The sequence below is a fragment of the Notamacropus eugenii genome, chromosome 1, assembly GCF_028372415.1.
Source record: "Notamacropus eugenii isolate mMacEug1 chromosome 1, mMacEug1.pri_v2, whole genome shotgun sequence".
NCBI lineage: Eukaryota > Metazoa > Chordata > Mammalia > Diprotodontia > Macropodidae > Notamacropus > Notamacropus eugenii.
In genome coordinates, this window is record NC_092872.1 from 716,957,971 (window position 1) to 716,979,630 (window position 21,660).

At 46.1% G+C, this 21,660-nt stretch overlaps 1 protein-coding gene across 1 annotated transcript in view; it reads left to right on the forward strand.

The window, feature by feature from the left end:
- URGCP (upregulator of cell proliferation) overlaps window positions 1-20,542 on the forward strand; it is a 36,305-nt gene extending 15,763 nt beyond the window's left edge. Inside the window, 2 exon segments of the mRNA XM_072636742.1 lie at window positions 15,255-15,311; window positions 17,096-20,542. Coding sequence (XP_072492843.1) covers window positions 15,255-15,311; window positions 17,096-19,686 — 2,648 coding nt within the window. The 3' untranslated portion in view covers window positions 19,687-20,542.
- Window positions 20,543-21,660: the final 1,118 nt, after the last annotated feature.

The window sequence follows — 21,660 nt, forward strand, 5'->3', positions numbered from 1 at the left end:
TCCATTTCTCCTTTCCACCACATGCCACCACCATCTTGGATGTCCAGAGGGTGATGAGTTCTAGTTGTGTAGACACTATTGCCTAGATTGATCTGGAAATCTGTGACTGTGAGCAAAAGCATGAGACAAGATGCCGAAGTGAAGGACAGGGCAGGCAAGTTTTTTATTACCTGACCAGTAGTGTTATATTGTGTATGAATGACAAGACAAACAACTGTTCCCATCAGCTGTCAATATAATATATGGCTACTAATGGGTGATGCCTGCTCCCATTGATAACAGCTGGCATTGAAAGAGTCCTAGGCAGCTGCCACTTTATCTCATTGGGGCTTTAAAACCTATGTCCATTTTACAGATGAAGTATTTGAGGCCCATGGAGGTTGAGTGACTTGCTTTGGGTCACAGAGGGGATAATTGGGACACTGAAAGAGAACATGACTGGAACTCAAGTCTTCCTGATTCCTAGACTAGTTCTCTATCCACTATGCCACACTGCCTTTCATCAAGCTTTGTGGGAAGAATCATAGACCAGCATATCAAGAGTCCCTTTGAGAATCTTTGCTCTGTACAATGTAGAAAATAATGTGCAGGGCTCATAAGCAATGCACCAAATATCCCACGAGTCAAGGGCTGCTTCTTTTTTCCTGAAGGACAGAAAGTCTCCAAGATGGCCTTCCATGGTCTCCTGGGGAAAAATGTTAGATTCAGTCTCTTGGCCATTTGCCAAACATAGAACATCCAAATATGCACAATTTCCAATTGCCATCTCTTGTTTGTTTCTTTTAAACGAGGAGGGTACGGCATAGCCACAGTGATATCTCCCAACTTAAAAGATATTTATTCTAAAAAAAGTTGTGCCGTTTCATGGTTTGGTTAGATTCTCTCTTTGCTGGATCATTCTTCCCCTTGCACCCTGATATGTGCTCATGCCGTGACCTGCCTTCTCTTCTTCCTCAACCCCCTCACACCCTCTTACTTGAGGAACTCACCAGCTCATTTAACATCTCTAAGCAGAAGATTCTAGAATACATTTTATTATATTTTATATACATGTACATATATATTTATATTAATATATAAATTATATAAATTTGTTATATAAATATATGTAATATATATCTATATAATATAAGAATATTTATTTTATATATAAATATATAAGTATACTGTTTATATAGTATACGTTATATATAGCATATTTGTTATATGCGCATATACATGTATATATGTGTGTACATACATACATACATGCATATATGTGTGTGTTGTGTGTGTGTGTATAAAACCATGAGACTAAGACTAACATTTGCCACCGAAGAGACCACTTAGAACTTTCTTGGAGAGCTTCTTCTGAATATGTATGTACATATGTATGTATGTATGTACATATATATAGGTTTATATGTATATGTATATAGATATGCACATATGGTGGGTACCACTGCCTTCCCAGAGGGTGGATTCTTCCTTCTTCCTTACTGCCAACATTCAATTAGTTTCTAAGTCTTGTTGATCTCCCCTAGTCACTATTTTTAGTATCTACTCCCTTCTCTCTCTGTAGGCTCTACCCTAGACTAGACAGTCATCAGCTCTCTCGCTTGGCCTCATAAAACAGGACTTGGTCACTAATCTCTTCCCTTTTCCTTGGAGGGACTCCATCATGACCAAAGTTAATTTGATCATATTTATTTTCCATATCCCCATTTTTAGATGACTTTCATTGCATCTTTCACATTTATGTAGGACCTTTCTCATATGCCATTGAAAATACCATTTCTAGAGGGCCTTCTATGCTTAATTCATAGAATATAGGTTTGTGGATAGTTATGTATTAGTATGTATAGGACCAGTAGTAAAGTATAATAATTTTATTATTTTTATAGCCCTAACCTGGAAGGTGTGTGTGTGTGTGTGTGTATGTGTGTGTGTGTGTGTGTGTGTGTGTAGGTAGGGATTTGTACTAGTAGGATCATAAATTTTTCCCAGGAAGGAACCTTTGAGGTCACAGAATCCAAGTGCCCCCCACCCCATTTTAATAGATGAGAAAAATGAGATCCAGACAGAGGAAAGGACTTGCCCAAGATCATAATCATAGCTAAAATTTATATAACACCTTAAGGTTTGCAAAGCACTTTACAAATATTATCTCCTTCTATCCTTAACAAGAACCCTGTTATTAATCCCCACCTTACAGGTGAAGAAACTGAGGCAGACATAGATTAAATTACCCAGTAACCAGTAGGTGTCTGAGGCTGGTCTCCCTGACTCAAAGCCTAGCATTCCCTCCATTGATTCTCCTCCCTTCCCCCACCTGCTGGGATGCTTGACTCTCTGAGGCTCCTCTCACTCTCTGTAGGTCAGAAGACTTCCTAGGTTCCAGGACACTCCCTCATTATTTCTATTCGATTTTCTTTTCACACTGTTTCAGGCACTCTGATTTGGGAGAAGTGGTTCCGGAAGGAAAGGATTCAGAGACCACACAGGCTGAACAGGAAAATACAGGTAGAGATTAAGCCCAGCCTTGGGACTGCAGGGGATCTCCACTCTTGGTCCCCTGGGATTCCTTTCCACTCTTTCCTTTCCCTTGGGGCCATCCCTCCCCAGCCACCTCCTCAGCCAGACCCTGTTCACCTCTCCCCTGGATCTCTTAATCAGCTTCCTCCCCAGAAATCTCTCCTTCTTTGAACCCAGGGGTGTCAAACTCAAATAGAAACAGGTTCCTACCAACCATGGGTTCACTTCTAAAACTGCAAATGAACATTATCTGTGTTGTTTTGGATTTTTATTTATCTTGGTAAACATTTCCTAATTACATTTTCATCTGGTTCAGGACACACTCTCATTTTGCTGGGAGAGGGAGCTTGACATCTCTGTCGCAATCCATCCTCAGTTGCCAAAAATAATCTTTCTAGAGCAGGACCTTACTGGGTCACACTCCCCTCAAGAACCTTAGGTGACTCTCACTTGCCTAGAGCACACAATACAAACTCCTAACCTTCTGGCATTTAAAGCTTTCCATAGTCTGGCTCCAAATGACCTTTCCAGACTTCTTTCACCTTGCTCCCCTTCCTGGGTTTGATGTGGTTCTGCAAATACAGTCTTCCATCTCCTGCCTCGACCTCTGCATGTGCTAGTTGCCCTGCTCCCTGCCGCCCCCTCCTGCCTCTTAGAATCCTTAGTTTCCTTCAGCATCCACTCCCAGATGCCACCACCTCCAGGAGGCCTGGCCAGATGTCCCTTCTTGCCAGTCCTTTCTCCCTCCTGTTACTACTTTATCTGTTGCACATGTTGTATCCTGCAAGTAGGATGTAATGAATTCTTGGGGGCAGAGATTATCTAGTCTTTTATCTTTGTATCTCCAGTTCGGACACTGTACCTTGTACACATCAGACACTTAATGAGTGCTGGTGGCCTTGAATTGAAAAACAAGTCCACCTTCAACCTTGCATAAAAGCTTAGGTCTATATTATCTGAGGCAGGATGGCAGGCAAGGTCAACTTTGCAGCCTGATAGAACAGAAAGAAAAAACAAAAAACCTTTACCATTAAGAATCTTTTCCACTTGGGTGAACACATTCTAATCTCTGAACTCACCCAGGAAGGTTTTTGTCTGCACAATTATTGACTTTTCATGACAATTAAGGTCAATAGAGATTCATTCAGTTTGTTCAATCAACAAATATTTATTGAGCACTAACCCTGTGGGAGGCATTGGAGTGACTGTGGAAAAAGACATGGCTCCGTACCTCATATAGGGAGGATACAACATGGCAGACAATCAGGGTGGGGGCTGGGCTTGGAGTCAGGATCGCTGGGCTCACCTCTTCCCTCAGATTCTCACTCAATGGGTAATCCTGGGTGACCTCTGGGCCTTGTTTACAAACTGAGCTAGGGTTGGACTCCGTGTTTGCCAAGTACCCTTTGACTGCTCTCTCCAGGATATAGGTCTTAGGGGTTTGTAATGAGAACCAAATGAGTTAGGAAGCCAGTCTGGTCAAACGGAAAGAAGAGAGGCTTGGAAATCAGAGGAGGTGGGTTCAAATCTTGCCTGTGATGCTTGCTATCTGTATGAATGCCCCCTTGATCAAGCCTCTCCACCTCCCTTGATGGTCTCAGTTTCCTCATCTGTAAAATAAAGGCATTGGACTAGATGACATCTGTCATCCTTTTCCTCTGTAGATCTAGAGCCTAGGCAAAGTACTTCTCAAACCTTAATGTATAGCAATTTCTTTTGTTATTATTAATTCCTCTTCCTTCTCAGAGGGAGTCAGACTAACAGAGGAGAACAATAGCTAGTTTTATTTAAAGTTTTAAGGTTTGCAAAGCATTTACAGGTAATTCATCTCATTTGAATCTCACAAAAAACCCTACAAGAGGTATTTGCTAGCATTATTATTTTAAGGATGAGGAAACTGAGGCAGAAAGAAATTAAGTGACTTGCCCAGGGTCACAGAGTTAGAATCAGTGCTCTCTCCACTGCGCCACCCAGCTGACTACTTAGATAGCCTCTAAGGTTGTTTCTAGTTCTGAATTTCTGATCTGGTGACTCTGAATCCAACATCCCATCCCCTCCATGACTCTACCTGTCCCAAGGTCCCCTTAGTTTTCTCCTGTATTGTGTCACACAAATTCGTACTGAAGGGCTCAAGTCTTATTGCCCCTGTTATGGGCATCTTAATGGGTATCCTAAGTCATAAGATCATAGATATAGAGCTGGAGGGAACCTCAGAGGTCATTTGGAACCACCCCTTTATTTTACCAATGAGGAAACTGAGATCTTCTGAGAGCGGCTAAAGGATACACAGGTCACAGAGGTAGTAAATAACAGAGATGGCATTTGGACCCAGGTCCTCTGACTCCAAATAAAGATATGGCAGACAGGATGAGAACACTCTAGGGACAGGAGCCTTAAGGAAAAACACACAAGAATGAGAAAGGGTAGAATGAGTTCTGGAAAGAATGCTTAATACCATTTAGCAGAAGCTCTCTGAAGGTGTAACCCACAGCCTGCCTTCTCCCTCTTACTGCTCCCAGAATTCCTAGGAAAGTCTGGGGACCCCTACACGAACATTATCCAAAGCACATTCGAAGATTCCTCCACTCCAGATGTGAGCCAACTCACCAGCTACTCACCTCACCCATTTTAATTTGCTTATTAGTTCATTCATTCATTCATTCATTCATTCAGTCTAGACCTTTATGAACTTCAGATGAGCAAATTTTGTAAGTACGGATTGGAGCCTGTTCAGCCTCCAGTGTACAGTCTTAGAATATTGCCTGAGGCCCTGAATGGTTCAGTGACGTCTGAGAGACACATCTTCAGCTTATGTCAGAGACAGGAATTAACCCAGCTTGGTTCACTCTCACCCATTTATAGAAGCAGATAGGATCAAGTATAAGTGAATAGCAACAGCTAGGTGGCGCTGCAGTGGATAGAGTGCCAGGCCTGGATTCAGAAAGACCTAAGTTCAAATATGGACTTACTAGCTATGTGACACCTGGGCAAGTCATTTAACCCTGTTTTCCTCACTAGTGTCTCTTGTCAAGAAACCCCAAAAGGGTCAAGGAGAGTGGGCCATGACTAAAAAATGACTCAAACAACAAGAAGAATGTCAGCTCCTGGAGGGCAGGCAGGGACTCTGTTTTAATTCTTCTGGTGGCAGGCATTAGTAGGAACTTAACAGATGCCCACTGCACTGTCAGCTGACTCCAACAGTAAAACCATGGCCAGGGATTGAGGACTTTGGGTAGAGCAGAAAGTGCTGATAAGAGAAAGCCACAGGCTGAAGGAGTATTCCTCTATCTGGAGATACATGGAGGCCCTGGATGAATCATACCTCAGCTATGGAGAAAGGAGAAGCTCATCTTTCAGATAGAAAGGTTCTTGACTTTTTTCATCCACCTATTGGCCAAGTTTCTACCAGCTACTGCTGGGCCCAGATAAGAAACATTTCTCCTTGTTCTGGTCTCTGGATCTACTCACCATTCTCTGTATCCAAGGCCAGGGTAGGTGGTAAGGGCCCTAGGCAGCCTCCCAAGATCTCAGAGATGCAGGCTTGCCTTTTTCTCGAAAATGTCCAGTGAAGGGCCACTGACTCCCTCCCAGTCACTGGTGGTTCATATGATCAGAAAAGTTTCCCTTTTACATCAAAGTCTAAATTAGCCTTTCCACAATTTGCACCTACCACCTGTTTTCTACCCTCTGGGGCAGAGGCTACTTCTAAATTACATATTTCAGGTGCATGAAGATCTTTGTCACATCCCTCTCTGAGTCTTCTCCATGGGAAACATCCCCATTTCTTTGGACCCATCCTCATTAAGCAGGAACTCAAGGCCCTTTGCCATCCTTGTTGCCCTGCTCTGAGTGGTCTCCAAATTATCCATGTTTTTCCTAAAATTCATGACCCCATCGTCCAGCTGTTTCAGTCCCATTTGCCCCGTTTGGGGTTTTCTAGGAAAAGATACTGGAGTGATTTGCTATTTCCTTCTCCATCTCATTTTACAGATGAGGAAACTGAGGTAAACAGGGTTAAGTGACTTGCCCAAGGTCACACAGCTAGTAAGTATTTGAGGTCAGATTTGAACTCAAGTCTTCCTGACTCTAGGCCTGGCCCTCTATCCACTGTGCCAACTAGATGCCCCATTACCCAAACCTGAATACAAAAAGCCAAAACAAGTTTCTCTCAATTAGGTGTGAGGGTTGGGGGTGAGATGAGATGTTTTTGCAATAATTCTGAGTAATCCTTTTTTCAATATTTACCTCTTTTTATTATTTCCAAAGGTCGCTTGTTTTAAGGGATGGTCCATATTCAGACCAATATATTACAAATATACTCTCATCACAGATGTGGGAAAGTGTCACCGATAAGAGTTCTGAGCTGAAAGTCAGCAATGACCTGTATTTGAATCCTGCCTCAGACACACTTTGGCTGTGTTACCTTGGGCACGATAGTGGACCTCTCTGAGCCTCTGTTTCCTCATTTCTGAATTGAGAACAAGGACAGTATCTATTGTTGCTATGGGAAAGGTCGTTGTGAGAATCAGATGACATATTTGAGGCAGTGCCACCCAGTGGAAAGGAGATTGATTCTAAGACAAAGGACCTGGGCTAGAATCCCACCTCTGACCTTACCACCTTCATGACCTTGGGGCAAGTTGATCAACCTCCCTGGGCCTCAGCTTCCTGATCTGTAAAATGAGAGGTTGAACAGATGGCCTTTGGGATCCCCTTTACATCTATGAATCGATGTAGAGGGGAGCCTGGATTCATTTTGGTTTGCCCCCAGTTAATACAATGCAACCCAAGGAGAACTTACTAAGCACCTACTATGTTCCAGGTGCTCTGTATGTGAAGCCCTGGGGGCGGGACACGAGGACAAAAATGAATGTGCTTCTAAATGAACTTCTGTTCAACCTTGTAGGTCCAGTGGGTCAAGGGAGCAATAAATCACGCAGAAATTAATTTTAAGAAAAGTTTCCTGGAATGGTCATGTAAAAGGGACCTTCTATTTTAACTAAATTGTTAAAGGGTTTTTCTCAGCTTAACTCTGACATGTGTATGCTTGTCACCAAAAGCTGATAATCATCACTTGGTCAGTTAACAGGCATTTATTAAGCTGCCTACTGGGCTGGGGATATAAAGAAAGGCTAAGACCAGTCCATCAGTAACCATTTATTAAGCACCTACTGTGTGCCAGGTACTGGGCTAAGTGCCAGGGATCCAAAGAAAGGCAGAAAGTGCCTGCCCTCAAGGAGCTCCCCATCTAATGGGGGACACAACCTGCAAACAACTATCTACTCATAAGCTACGTAACAAGATAAACTGGGAATCAGACAGGAGAAATCAAAAGGAATCAGAAAAAGCTTCCCAGAGAAGGTAGGACTTTAGCTGGGACTTGAAGCCAGAAGGTGGAGATAAGGAGGAAGAGCATTCCACATAGGAGGGACAGCAGATGGTGCCCAGTGTCAGGTCTGAGGAACAACCACGGGGCCAATATCCCTGGATGGAAAAGTACCTTTAGGGAATAAGGTGTAAGATGACTGGAAAAATGGAAAGGAGTTGGGTTATGAAGGGCTTTGAATGCCAGACAGAGCCTGTATGTGTTTCTGGAGGTAATGGGGAGCCACTGAAGTTTAGGAACCACCTAGATTTTAGGAAAATCACTTTGGGAGCTGAATGGAAGATGGATTGGAGTGAGGAGACACTAGAAACAAGCAGGAGCCCCTCAACCCAAGGTGGGCTGTTTCAATAAGCTAGGCATAAGGTGATGAGGATCTCCATCAGGCAGGTGGGAGTGGCAGAGGACAGAAGGAGGCATATTATAAAGGTAAAATCAACAGGCCTTAGCAAAGGCTTGGAGATGAGGGGCAAGAGTGCGAGGAGTCAAGGATGATACCTATCTTGGAAGCCTAAGTTGACTGGGAGGCTGGTGGAAGGGGGAAGGGTTTAGGGGTAAAGATAATGAGATCAGTTTTGGACATGGTGAGTTTAAGCTGTCTCCTGGACATCTAGTGTGCGTCATCTGAAAGGCAGTTGGAGGTGTGATACTGGACATCAGCAGAGAGATTGGACCGGAAAGGTAGATTTGAGAATTGTCAGCATAAAGATGATAATTGAGTGAAACAGTATAAAAGGAGAAGAGAAGAAGGCCCAGGACAGAGCCCTGAAGGATATCCATAATATAATGGAAAAACATTAAAAGGTGGGTGTTCTCTCCCCTATCCACAAATCAGTTTGTGTTTATTTCGTACTGTAAGAGGGTGTGACCTGGCTAAAGATTCAGCAGTGAAGACTGAAAAGGAGTGGTCAGATAGATAGGAGGAGAACCCAGAAAGAGCAGTGCCCCCCAAAATCTAGAGACAAGAGCTTACACTCTTGAGGAGATGGGGTAGACATATGAGATACAACATGGTGCCAAATAAGTAAATATATTTAGTGGGGAGGAAGGAGGAAGAGAAGATTTCCCAGTGCCAAGGTGGTGTTGCCTGGGTTGAGCCTGAAGGATTCTGAGAGGAGCAAGCACATTCCAGGCACCAGAGACAGTTCTGGGAATTCTCCAAAGCAGTAGGTAGAAGGCTGGGTTCAGGCACCAGGTGGAACCGTACACGTCCCAAAGCTCATGAGTAAGGAGAAATGAAACTCAGAAAGGAAGTTGGGGTTTTCAGTGTCCAGCTGAGACAATTCTACGGTTCTTCCTTAGAGGCCATAATGAGCCATTGACTGATTTTGAGCAGAGCAGTGAGTTTGCCACACCTGTGGCTTAGGAAGATGGTTAAGGCAGCTAGCAATAGAGGACGATCAAGTCAAAGACCTGGGAATGTTTAGCCTAAAGATGACCGTGAGGTTGGGGGGTATGTGGATAATTGAAGACCTGTTATATTAGACCTGTTATCCTTGGCTGAGGTTAGGCTGAGGGTAACTAGAACCTATGAGTGAAAGTTGCTGAGAGACAAATTTCTGCTCCATGGAAGGAAAAAAGCTTAACCATTATCAATGAATACTTGGTTGTTACAAGAGCTGCATGGCGTAGCAGACAGAGGGGCTGGTCTCAGAGCCAAGATCTGGGTTCAAATGCTGTCTCTGACGTGTGATCCTGGGCAAATCCCTTAATCCCTCTTACTCTGCTCAGGCGATTCTGACTATGAGCTGTAGCTGAGCTGCTGATGATCAAAGTGGGTCAAAGGTGTTTCCATAGCTTGAGAGTCCCAAAGGAGGACATCACAGGTCTAAGTGACAGCCTTTACCTACCTCTGGGGGGAAAATTCCAAAAGTGGAATGTGCTTCCTTGGGAGGAGTATTGTATTTCTCTTTTATTAATTAATCAATTCATTTAATTAATTAACTAATTAATTCATTCATACATTCGTTTGTTTGTTTTCTTCAAGAGAAAGCTAGAGGCCTCTAGCCAGATACAGTGAAACTGGTTTCATTAGATTGTGATCTTGAGCTCCGGGATTTTTTTTTGCCCTTTTTTAAAAAAATCCCCAGCATGGAGGTACTACATTCCTGGTCATATAGGCCCTTAATAAATGCTTGTTGCTGACTTGATTTGGCTACGAAACATGCCCTCTCAGGTCCTTTCCTATTCTGTAACTGATGTACCCTGGGCATCAGATTCTAGAAGCCATGCAAGTGCCCATCACTCCTGCCCTGGTTCTTTGCTTGCCTGTGACACCCCCAAGACCCATCAGTTAGCAGAGCAGCAGCCACTCTCTCTCTCTGTTGTCCTTCTGCCGTGCTCTAGATCCCAAATCCCATCCCACGGGTGTGAAGGGGCTGATGAAATGAGGCCAACTCATCTGACACCACTGAGAGAAGCTGGTTCCTGGAGCTCAGATACAGCCAGGATACCTAACCTTTGTGGGGGAAATGAAGAGGAATTCAGACTGAGAAGGGATTTTCCCTGCCAGCAGGACCCATCCCCTAACCTTTTGCTGCTAAGGACCTGCTTTAGAGTTCTCAGAAAGGCAGAAAGTCATCCTGCTCCAAAGACCAGTCTAGCTGAGTTCACCCATCCACCCCCAGGCTGGCTGCAAGCTGATGAATTATTTAGCCTTAGAAATGCCGGAAGCCTGTCTCTTTCTGTCAGGGTCATGTCACTCACTGACATACATGCCCCATGCCCCGGGACAGGCTTCCCCAAATAGATCCACAAGGACTCAAGAAAGTCCCAACTCTGAAAAAATCCATCAGCAAGTGCACAATAAGCAATTCCTGTGTGCCTCGAGACCGAGATTCTGAGCGGTCCCAGGCCTCTCTGTGCTTTCTTTGTCTTGGAGGGAAATAAAATATAAATAGGTCAGAGTAAATGGAAGGTAACCTTATCTGATTAACAGAGGAAACCATGACCCCCGGAGCAGGGGGGAGGGGAGAGGAGCATGACTTCCCAGTCACTTCCTTCAGTCGGTCAGTAGCTGTTTACTAAGCCCCTGCTATGTACTAGACGCTGTCCTAAGTGCTGGTTATACAATCTTAAGGATGATTATTGTTTCTCCCTCTCTCTCATCATTTACTAGCTGTGACCCTGGGCAAGTCACTTAGCCCTGTTTCTTCATCTGCTTCTCTGTATACTTATTTTATCCTCAAGTAGAAAGTAGTCATCTCCAGTGCAGTGACTATTTTTCAACTTGTCTTTGCCTCCTAGCCAGCAGATAGTACACAGCACGTGTTTCCTAACTACTTACTGAAACTGGTTTGATTATGGAGGCCCCCTCACTCAGATCAGGATAGAGCACAGAGCTGGGACTCAGCAGCTTTGCCTTAGTCCAAGTGCTGTCTCCTTTCTGGCCTCTGCCTGCTGGCCATTTCTTCCTCGACTCTCCATGAGCTTCCAATTTCCCATCTGGAACCTAGGCGCCCAGCAAGACTGTCAAGTCAGTCAAGTTAGACTCCATAGCACTGCCAGGTGGCTCCCAGTTCCTTGGCCTCTGGCCTTGGACACCTCACAGTCTCCATCTTCTCTCCTGCTCCACCCCCAGCTCCTTTGGGTAATGTAGTGATTCTCTCCTTTGATGTTTTAGACGTCTATCTAGCCAGGAGAATGTCCAGCAGATTATCAGGAGCAGGGACTCCACAGAGATGGTCCTAGAACTCATTGTTCCACGTGCATTTCAGCATTTCCATCAGATTTGCTACCTCCCCTACCCGGAGCAGGCAGTTCCCAGAAGAGGATCTCACCACTACCCTTTTGCCCCCAGGGCCTCTTGGCCTAGTTCTCTTTGCTTCACCCTCAGAATGGTTTCTAGCCTGCACACCCATCATCTCCAGCCCTGAGGCTGCTTCTGACTCCCTTAAGTAGGTCCTGGAAATGACTGATGGCTGGGGCTTCCTGTGGCCTCAGGTATACCCACATATCCTTTGATTTCCTTGACTGTGTGGCCCCACAGCCTCCAGGCCTCTGACTCTGGTCATAGTGAGCAGTCACAATACTGTAAAGTGGTGGTGGGAGAACCCCAGCTAGAAAATCGCAGGTCCTTGTAGTAGGCTGTAAACCCCTTGAGGGCAGGGACTTTGTGATTTGTGTCACTTGTAAATATAAAGGAAAACATCTGGCACAGGGGGTTTACATATATATTTAGAACAGGAATTGTTTTGTACCTCAGAGTCAGATTGATTGGACTCAAGTTCATCTCTAGAGGGAGAAAGGAAGAGGGAGGAGAGAGAAGGAGGAGAGAGGGGAAGGGGGAAAGAAGAGAGGGGAGGGTAAGAAGGTAGGGGGAGATAGAAAGGAAGAAGGAGGAGAGAGTAGGAGGAGAAAGGAGAGAAGAAAGGGAGGAGACAGGAGGGAAGAGGAAAGAGGAAGGAGAAAAGAGGGAAGAGAGAGGATGGAGGAGAGGGAGAAAGGGATTCTGATAGGGGAGAGTCTCTCTCTGATGGGGGAGAGTTGCTGACAAGCTAGACTATGCTCCGAGGACCCTGACACTGCACACTGCTGACCCTGGGAGTTGGAGATGTTAACAAGGGGAATGGAACTACTTGGTGGTACCAGGGTGGAGACTGACAAAGGGAGGCAGTGTGGTACAATGGACAGACCAATTAATTTGGAGTCCAGACTGCAGCTTTGCCAGTTACTGCCAATGTGAGACCTTGGACAAGTTTTAACCTCAGTTTCTTCCTCTGCAAAACAAGGACAGGTGGTTCCATGCAGGAGAAGGGCACTAGCTCTGGAACCAGAGGCCTGGGCTCACCATGCTTACTGCCTGTGATTTGGGGTCCTCCCTAAGCCTAAGTTTTCTTCTCTGTGAAATAATGGGATTGGACTGGAAGTCCTTGGAGGAAGTTCAGATCATGTCCTGTCCCTCCTCCTCAAGAAGCTTCCATGGCTCCCTGTTGTTTCTAGGATGAAAATGCAAAGTCTTTTTTCTGGCATTTAAAGCCATTTACAATTTTCCTTCCAGCCTCCATACATATCACTCCCTTTTGAGGGCTCTGACTATAGTCTAGTCAGACTGACTGGCTTGCCTTTTGTTTTATATGACATTCCATCCCCTGCCTGAAAGCCTTGGCCCAGGCTATCCATCACCCCCAGAATGTCTTCCCTGCTCATAGAATTTCTAGCTTCCTTTCAAGGCCAAGCTCATACACGCAGATACACACAGACACACACACGCACACACATATCCTCTAGCAGGCCTTTCTTGGTTCACCAACCTCCCACTTCAGCACTAAGTATATTTAATTCAATTCAGCAAACATTTAGCAGGTAACTCCTGTGTGCAGGACACTTTAGAGACACAGAAAGAAAAAAAACAGTCCCTGTCCTCAGTTCCCTAGTACATATTTACAAAGCACCTACTTTGTTTGAGACACAACAGATTTCTCATTTGATCCTCAGCAATCCTGTAGAACCTATGACTATTTCCATTTTACAGCTGAAGTCACTGAGGCAGAATAAGGTCTGACGCCATATTTGAATTCAGGTCTTCTGACACTGCCCTTGGGAAGATAAACAAAATAAAACATTTTGGAAGGGGATGTGGAAACACAACAACGTAACACATGTATGATACAAGATCCTAATTATTAGGTTCCTACTGCAAGCAGGGCACTGTCTAGGCACCAGGAGAAAACATAGAAAAGACACGAGGCCAACACAGAGTACTGTCTCACTCACACACCCATCCTCTGTGTGCGTCTCTCTGTCTCTGTCTCTGTCTCTCTCCTTTGGAACCCTCAACATTTTAAGGAAATGTAGGTGAATTTTCAGAACTAGGGAGAACTGTTCATGGGGAAGAAGAAGGTGTGTGTACACCCGGTACTCCCTGCCTCAAGGAGATCTTGATAAGGGAGGCCCCCTTCTCCCCAGCCTGCCAAAGTCAAGGTCAGGCTGCCCTGAAGCAGAAGAGGGCTGACCTCCGCCCAGCCACAGAACTTGAAGTAAACAAGCGGGTTGGAGCTGGCCTTATAAATCCTGCTTCAGGAGGAAGAGCATGATTAGGAAGGAGAAAAGGGAAATCCGTAAGTCTGGGCCATTCACTGACTTGCCAGAAGGGATGTAAAATAAGATTATTATGGGATATTTTGCCTGACCTTTAGCAGGAGGGTGAATGTGTTTTTATGCTTATTTACAAACACTCAAGAAGAGGGCTTCTCCCATGGATGGGGGAGAGGGTGCACAGTATGCTTCTTCACATTTGTCTTAACTATGGAAAATAGAAATGCAGTTTGTTTTCAAGGAAAAAACAGAAAGATGGGATACAATATGTATCTGGCTTTTAAAAAAAACCTTTGGCGATCAAACACTGTAATCTCCTGCATCTCTGTCATCGGGAGCTTTCTAGGAATTTTTTCACCCTGGGCAAAAACTGTTGGGGGTGGGGCATGGGGAGAGAAGTAGGTGTGGTCAGCCTGCCCTCTTCCCAACCTACAACCGTCAGGCTTGGGAAAGATGGCACAACCCAAGGACTCCAGGGATGGTGGGGGAGGAGGAGAGGGGGTGCAATTTCCCCCCATCCCCATACATAGTAACATTAGAACCGCCCCCCCTCCCCCAAGAGGCCTGGGACCACTTAGAATCCCCTAGGCACACAGTAATTGTTCAATGGACACTCACTGGTGGGTTTTTTCAGAGCTGGGTGTTTCTGAGTCCTTCCAGGTCTGTTTGGGGAAGCCTGGGGCTCGTGGGCATGTGCGTCAGTGAAGCTAGTAAGAGGAATACAGGATGCCAGGGGAAAGAAATGTGCCCTCCCAGGGAGGCAGAGCCATGTTGTCCGGCCCCTCCCCCCATCTCAGCCTAGCCTGGCTCATCCCATGTAAATTGTGGCTCTGCTGGAACCCGGGAGCCAAGGCTCATTCTCATTCCGGTGTTCATCTTGCTGGGGGGCTGACTCTTGAAGTTTCCTTCTCTCTTTGAAGTCTTTCCCAACAGGGAGGCTTCCTCATTTGGTGCCTTTTCATTGGTTCCTTTTGGGTCAGGTCAGATCCTTTTGTTAGAATATCTCAGAAGAGAGGAAATGACCCAAATAACTGGGATGATGGGCTTTGCCCTAGGACAGGCCCATGCTCAGATGCCTGCAGCTGAGTCTTGGGACCAAATGAGATAACCTGTGGAAACCTTAAAGCTTCTGTCCTGTTATTCCTGTTATCCCAGAACCACAGAATGTAGGAACCTTAGAGGTTATGTAGACCAGCACTTTCGTTTTTACAGATGAGGAAACTGAGGTCCAGAGAAATTAGGGGACTTTTCCAAGGTCACACCAGTACTGTCATGTTAGCCAAAACTATCTACCCTTCACTTTGCCCTTGCTTTTTCACAGATGGAACAGAAGAAACCCAGGAGAACGGACAGCCGATTGTGTCTGACTTCCTCACAGGTACTGTGTTCTTTCTTTCCATTTCTACCCACCTACGCTTCTCCCTAATCATTCCCTACCTATTCCTTCCTCAGTTAGGAGTTGCTTGGTCCAGTGGACAACACACAGGATCTGGAATCAGAGAAATCAGAGGTTTAAATCCTGACTTACTGCCTGTGGAACCTGGGACAAATCATTTTCGATTGGTTATTAAGGCTTTGGAATAGATGGCCTTTAAGGTACCTCTTTGCTCTAACCTAGGATCCTGTGATTCTGTTGGCCAGTTAACTTCCTCATTTGTAAAATAAATAAATTGGACTAGATAGCTGGGGAGGTTCTGTGTAGCTCTCCATCTGTGATCTATGATAAATTAGACTGGGGTGGGAACCTGTGACATTAAGGCTACACATGGTCTTTTGACTTAAGGATTTGTCCTGTAAAATTTGGATTCAGTTAAGTTGCTGCACTTAAGGACCTAGAAGTTCACATGTGGTCATATGGCTGCAGGTCCCCACCCAGGAATTGGATCATTCATTCACAAGCATCTACTGCTCTACACAGTTAGGGGACTAGTTTGGTCTCAAAATCTTCCTTGTAACTAAGACCCTGAAGACCCTCCTGGTAGGGCAGAGATTCCGTATAACGGTGAGTAGCTCTACTTCATGGTGGAATCACTGCCTACCTGGGTTGGGAAATGGGAAACCTGTGTTCTAATGCTCTGCCAGTCAGTGGCTTAACCCCTTCAAGGCTTGGTCCTCCTCCTCACCCTTTCCCTCTGTGACAGGCAGGATAACCCCTGCTCCTTTTCCAGAGTAGGCACATCTCTCCTGTCCTCTTTGCTCTTTGGAACTTAAGGAGCAGGGGCAGGAGAGGTAGCCCCGTGGAGGGATGTTTGTGCTGCTTTAAGAAGATAGGCAAATTGCCTGCAAGATAATATGCAAATAAGCTTGGTGATAACGGGAAAGATTTGGGGGAAAAAAGACCTCAGTTTTCTTGTCTGTAAAAGGCAATGATGACTTCTGAAGTTCCTATCCAGCTCCAGATTAATGAGTCTCTGATGGTGATTTTATATTTTCCTGGGTAACTAATACCCCGAGAGGTCCAATAATTGCAGTGTTGGTTTATTCTGCTGGGGAATATTGGGAGGTTTGCACAAATACAAATTAAGTTAGCAGTTTGAAGAGGGAGGGTGTTTGAACACAACAGAAGCTAAGAATTGGTGACAAATTTGCCAAGTGATTGTCCTGGACTTGGAGTAATCAGAGATTTTCCTACTTTCCTTAAAGAGGAAAAAAAAAAGCCCACATTAGAACCAGTAGCAAAGGGGAAAGAAATGATTGAGACACAAGCAGTGGAAAAAATGATGGACTTGAAATCAGGACCTGGGTTGGAATCATGGTTCATCACTACTTGGGTGACCTTGGGCAAATCACTCTATGGGCCTCAATTTCCCTGCCTAAAATTAGGGGCAATGGGAGGAGAAAGGATAATGGCTTGTTCATTGAAAACAGATTTAAAAAAAAACAAATCAGGGCATTAGACTTGATAGCCTCTAAGATCCCTTCTAGTTCTGAATCTAACTCAGTGAGAAGATAGTAGAATGAATCAGACCCTCTCATTCACAGCAAGGACCCCCACAGACCCTCACTCACATAGAGGTGTGTGTGCAGTGCTTAGTCTGGCTTTGGGAGATATAGGACCCAGGCATCATAAGGCCAAGTCTGAGACTTTCCTCTATCATCAGCCCATTGGTATGTGAAGCATAGCAGGTTAGCACTGATTTTTCCCTTTTTTTTTTCCTACAGAGGAAAGGAGCAGGCTTCATGAAACAATGTCACTCCTAGGATTGGAGACATACTGCAACAGGAAACTCAGCCTCCAGGATGCCCGGCAGATCAGTTTTGACAGTATGAAGAACTGGGCACCCCAGGTACCCACTGATTTGCCTTGGAGCTTCCTGCGAAAACTGTTGGCTCTCAACTCAGAAGTCAGGAATACCACCCTGCTATCGGACTTGCCCCAGGATGACAGGACAGGTGAGAAGGAAACACAGGTGGATGAGCAAGAAATATACTGGGGTACCTCTGAGGACATTTATTCTCTCACTGAACTGGTGACAACCCCCGATGTGCCACTGAATCCACTGGACCTCCTCTGTGCGCTTCTCCTTTGCTCAGACAGTTTCCTACAGCAAGAGTTGCTGGTCAAGATGTCTCTTTGCCAGTTTGCCCTCCCTGTAGTCCTGCCCGACTCAGAGAGTCAAAACCACACCTTCCTGCTGTGGGCCCTTCGGGGGGTGATGAGGACATGGTGGTGGCAATCCCCAGGGGGGTCCAGGACTTCAAGAGAGGAGAGTTTGGTGCTCACAAGGGTCCCAATCATCTCCTTTGCCCGCATGGACATCAGCAGCCACTCCAAATCTCACCTCCTCAATGCCGTCATGAGCCCCTCTCACCATCAGCCTCACGACTACTTCTGCCACCGGGAAATGCCCTCAGCGGCCAATGCCCGAGAGATCTCAGACGGCTTGGTTGAGATGTCCTGGTACTCTCCAGGCAGCAGCAGCAAAGAGAACTCAGACCTCTTCCCAGAACCCGTCGCCTTTGCCAACCTGAGGGGCGAGATTGGAAGTCACTGGCAGCAGTTTAAGCTTTTGACAGAGACGTCGTCGGCTGTTTTCATATTAACCGACAACATTGGCCAAAAGGAATATGAGCTGCTGTGCTCTCTGAGCGGCTCGACCACTCGGTATTACCTCATCCTTAGTCCGTACCGGGGCAAACGCAATGCCAACCTGAGGTTCCTGAATAAATTGGTCTCCGTCCTTCAAATCGACTACTCTCACGTCCTGGTGAAGGTCAGCAGCACGGACAGCAAACGCCTTGTCAAGAGGCTACAGACCATTGTGGTAAATGTCATCAAATCAGCAAATAGGAAGGTATCGCTGGAAGACATGGCTGAAACCGCTCGGACCCTGGGGCTCAAGGTGGATGAGGACTGTGAAGAATGCCAAAAGGCAAGGGAGCGGGTGGAGAAGATCACCCAGGACATCCAGGACGTGGAGCTGTATAAAAGGGAAAAGCTCCGATTACAGGGGGACCCATGGAGAAACATCGCTCAGGTGGAGAAAGAGCTTTGCCGGCTGCAGAGGGCTGGGGACTCTTCTCCAGAGAAGTACAAGTCAGAGCTCAGGCAGCGACTGCTGGCCCTAAGGATGCACCAGAATCGCTATGAGCCAGGCTGGGGCATGCAGGAGTTTATCAAGGGAATCGCCAACCCTTCCCTGGTGGAGAAGCAATACTTCCTGGGGTGGATGAAGCTGAAGCTGGAGGAGATGGCCAGAAAGAGCCGGCGGCAGCTCCCAGAGGCCCTTGCCACCCTGGGACCAAAGCATAGCCGGCCCTTAGAGCTCAGCGAGCAACTCTGGCCCACTTCCTTGGGAGTGGAGCACTTTTTGAGGGAGATGGGGCAGTTTTACGAAGCTGAATGCTACCTTGTGGAGGCAGGGAAGATGGCAGAGAGCCAGAAGCGATTCACGCACTTTGTTGGCCTGGCCTCTGAGCTGGTCCTGAGTGGCTTTCCTCTGGAACTGATGGATCGAGGAACCTGCTGCGTTCCCTTGCGATGGGTGACGGGCATCCTGAGGGAGCTTCATGCCCGGCTGGAAGGCAGGCCCCGACTGCTAGTGCTCTCGGTGCTGGGAGCAGAGGGCACAGGGAAGTCTACTCTACTCAACACTATGTTTGGGCTCCAGTTTGCAACCAGCAGAAGTTACAAACCCCATGGCACTTTCATGCAGCTCATTTCGGTGACAGAGGATTTTCGCCAGGACCTGGGCTGTGACTTCATTCTGGTGATTGACTCCGGGGGCTTGACAGGTGGGGTTGCAGCTGCCAGGGGGGAGAGGTATGAGCTGGAAGTATCTCTGGCTACTCTTGCTATGGGGCTCAGCAATATCACTGTGGTCAGCATGGCTGAAACCAAGGACACCCCTCTGGCTGCCCTCCATGCCTTTCTGAAGCTTGAAAAGTTGGGGCATGTTCCCAACTGTCAGCTTGTGTCCCAGGACCTCAGTGATGGGCCAGTCCCCAGACCCATCCTGAGAGACAGGAAACAGCTGTTGGAACAACTGAATGACCTAAGCAAAGCAGTAGCTGAGCTGGAGAAGCAAGATGAGGAGCGTACGCTTTCAGAGACGGTCTTGTGTGACCCTGAGAAGCACATTTGGCACATCCCTTGCTTATGGCATGGAGTGCCCCCCATGGCTCCTGTGAGCTCGGGCTACTGTGAGGCCGTCTTTGAGTTAAAGAGATGTCTTCTCGAAAATATCAGAAATGGAGGCTGTCATCAACACAGAGACATTGTACACCTGGTAGAGCTGGTGGGGCGGCTGTGAAGGCAGAAACCCCTAGAAGCAAGAAGTGTTGACCAAGCTGCTAGGAGGGAGCTCTCCTCAAGGGGAATGATGAGTGACGCTTGTGGTCCTGGAGGAACAGCAGCTGATGTCTGAGTCATTTGAGGTGAGAAAGACGGAGGAAAGAACAGATCAGAAGGTTTACATCCTCCTAGGACCCTGGTTCAAAGAACAAATCCATCAAACCAGCTTCTGCATTGACAAGCCCAGGGAGAGAGAGAGAGAGCAAGAACTTTTATCAGGAATACAGAAAGCCCCCAGTGTCGCTGATCTGAGAACCCTGAAGGGCCTAGGAAGGAAACACCCAAGCAGTGATTTTAGTCTCTGCCTTGGTGCCATTCAAGGCTGCTCCCAGGTTGGCAGGCGCTTTGTAAAGCCTACCCTTCTCCATTCTGTCTACTAGTGGAAGTGTTGGTCCTCACTCAGGATAGCCCTGCCTGTCCTATATGACTTCGAATGCCCAGGATGGGAGTGGGAGGGTAGAGGAAATTGTGCAGAGAGAGCCCAGCATCCCCTCTCCTCAGGGGAGGGCCATTCTCTTGTCTGGCCAAGGGGTTCAGCATGAATGATGTCCATGGCTAGAATGAACAGGATTGACACTTTCCTGACGCTGACATTTCTGCCAAGGGCCCAAGGGGTACAAAGCACTTTATTTATTGACTTCTCTGCTAATAATGAGTGATAACAGGCAGGTTCTTCTTGTTTGTGCCTTAATTTTCCTATGTCTCCTAACTGAGAACCCGAATGTCCACCTGATGTGTTAGGAGGATGAATGAGAGTGTGTCTGTAAACTTGGAATACCTCAGAAAGTCACCATAAAAATGTCACACCTCACTGATTTCTTGATAGCCAGGAGTCATTCTTTCCCCCAGGATGTCCATGGGTTACTCATGCTGCAGGAAGGGTTGCAAATGACTGGGGGGTATGGGTGGGGGCACTTTGGGCAGCTGAGAACTCTGGAGAAAAAGGAAATGGGACAAAAATACCGAGACATCTTGGGCAAGACATGGGTAAAATTCTGTTAATGTTTGTAAAAGGGACTCATCAGAGGGTAAAGGAAATACTTTTCCACTTGATTCAACACAGGCATTAATTCAGATTTGGCCTCTGAAGTACCATTCAGCCCTAAATCTATGACTGTGGGTGCACAGAAAAAGGTAGCATAGTTGAGAAGACCAGCCGTGGATTCAGGAATGAATGAATGAATGAATGAATGAATGAATGAATGAATGAGTGAATGAATGAGTGAGTGAGTGAATAAATAAAAGAGCTCTTATTAAGCCTTTTCTATATGCCAAGAGCTCAAGAATAGAAAAATCAAGACGGTCCCTGCTCTCCCATTGGGTTCAGGTCCTACCTTTGACCTGAACTGGCTCTGTGACCCTGAGTAAATCACCTGATGTCTCAGTGCCCCCACTTATATTTAAGAATATAAGTGAATATAAGTGCACTGTTGGATTTAATCAAGTGATAAATGCCTGCTGTGTGCCAGGTATTGTGATGAAGATACAAAAACAAAAATGAAACAGTCTCTGACCTCAAGTTACTTCTACCTGGGGGGGAACCCAACACATACACACAGAGAAATCAGTACAAATGCAAAGGGAGCCTGCATCCACTTTGGGATTGCCCTACACAAAGGCTGGACACTCCCACGAATGGGTCTAGGGAAGAGAGATGTATTTAATGGATTTGTAACTTCAACTGGGCAAGGGTGGGAAGGGGGCGTTTCCTCCCCTTGTGAAAGCTGTATTTCCTCCATACCCACTCATTTGAGTCTGATGCGAGTCCGTTAGTCCTTCATGGACGTAGCAGAAGCCTTCTTCGATTCTTTTCATAGTCTGTCACTATTAAAGTACTGACTACATGCCAGGCACTATGCTGAGTTCTCAGGTTGGTCCCAAGTTGCGTTGTACATATTTTCCCTCTGGTTAGTTGTAATTTTGGTTCTTCCAA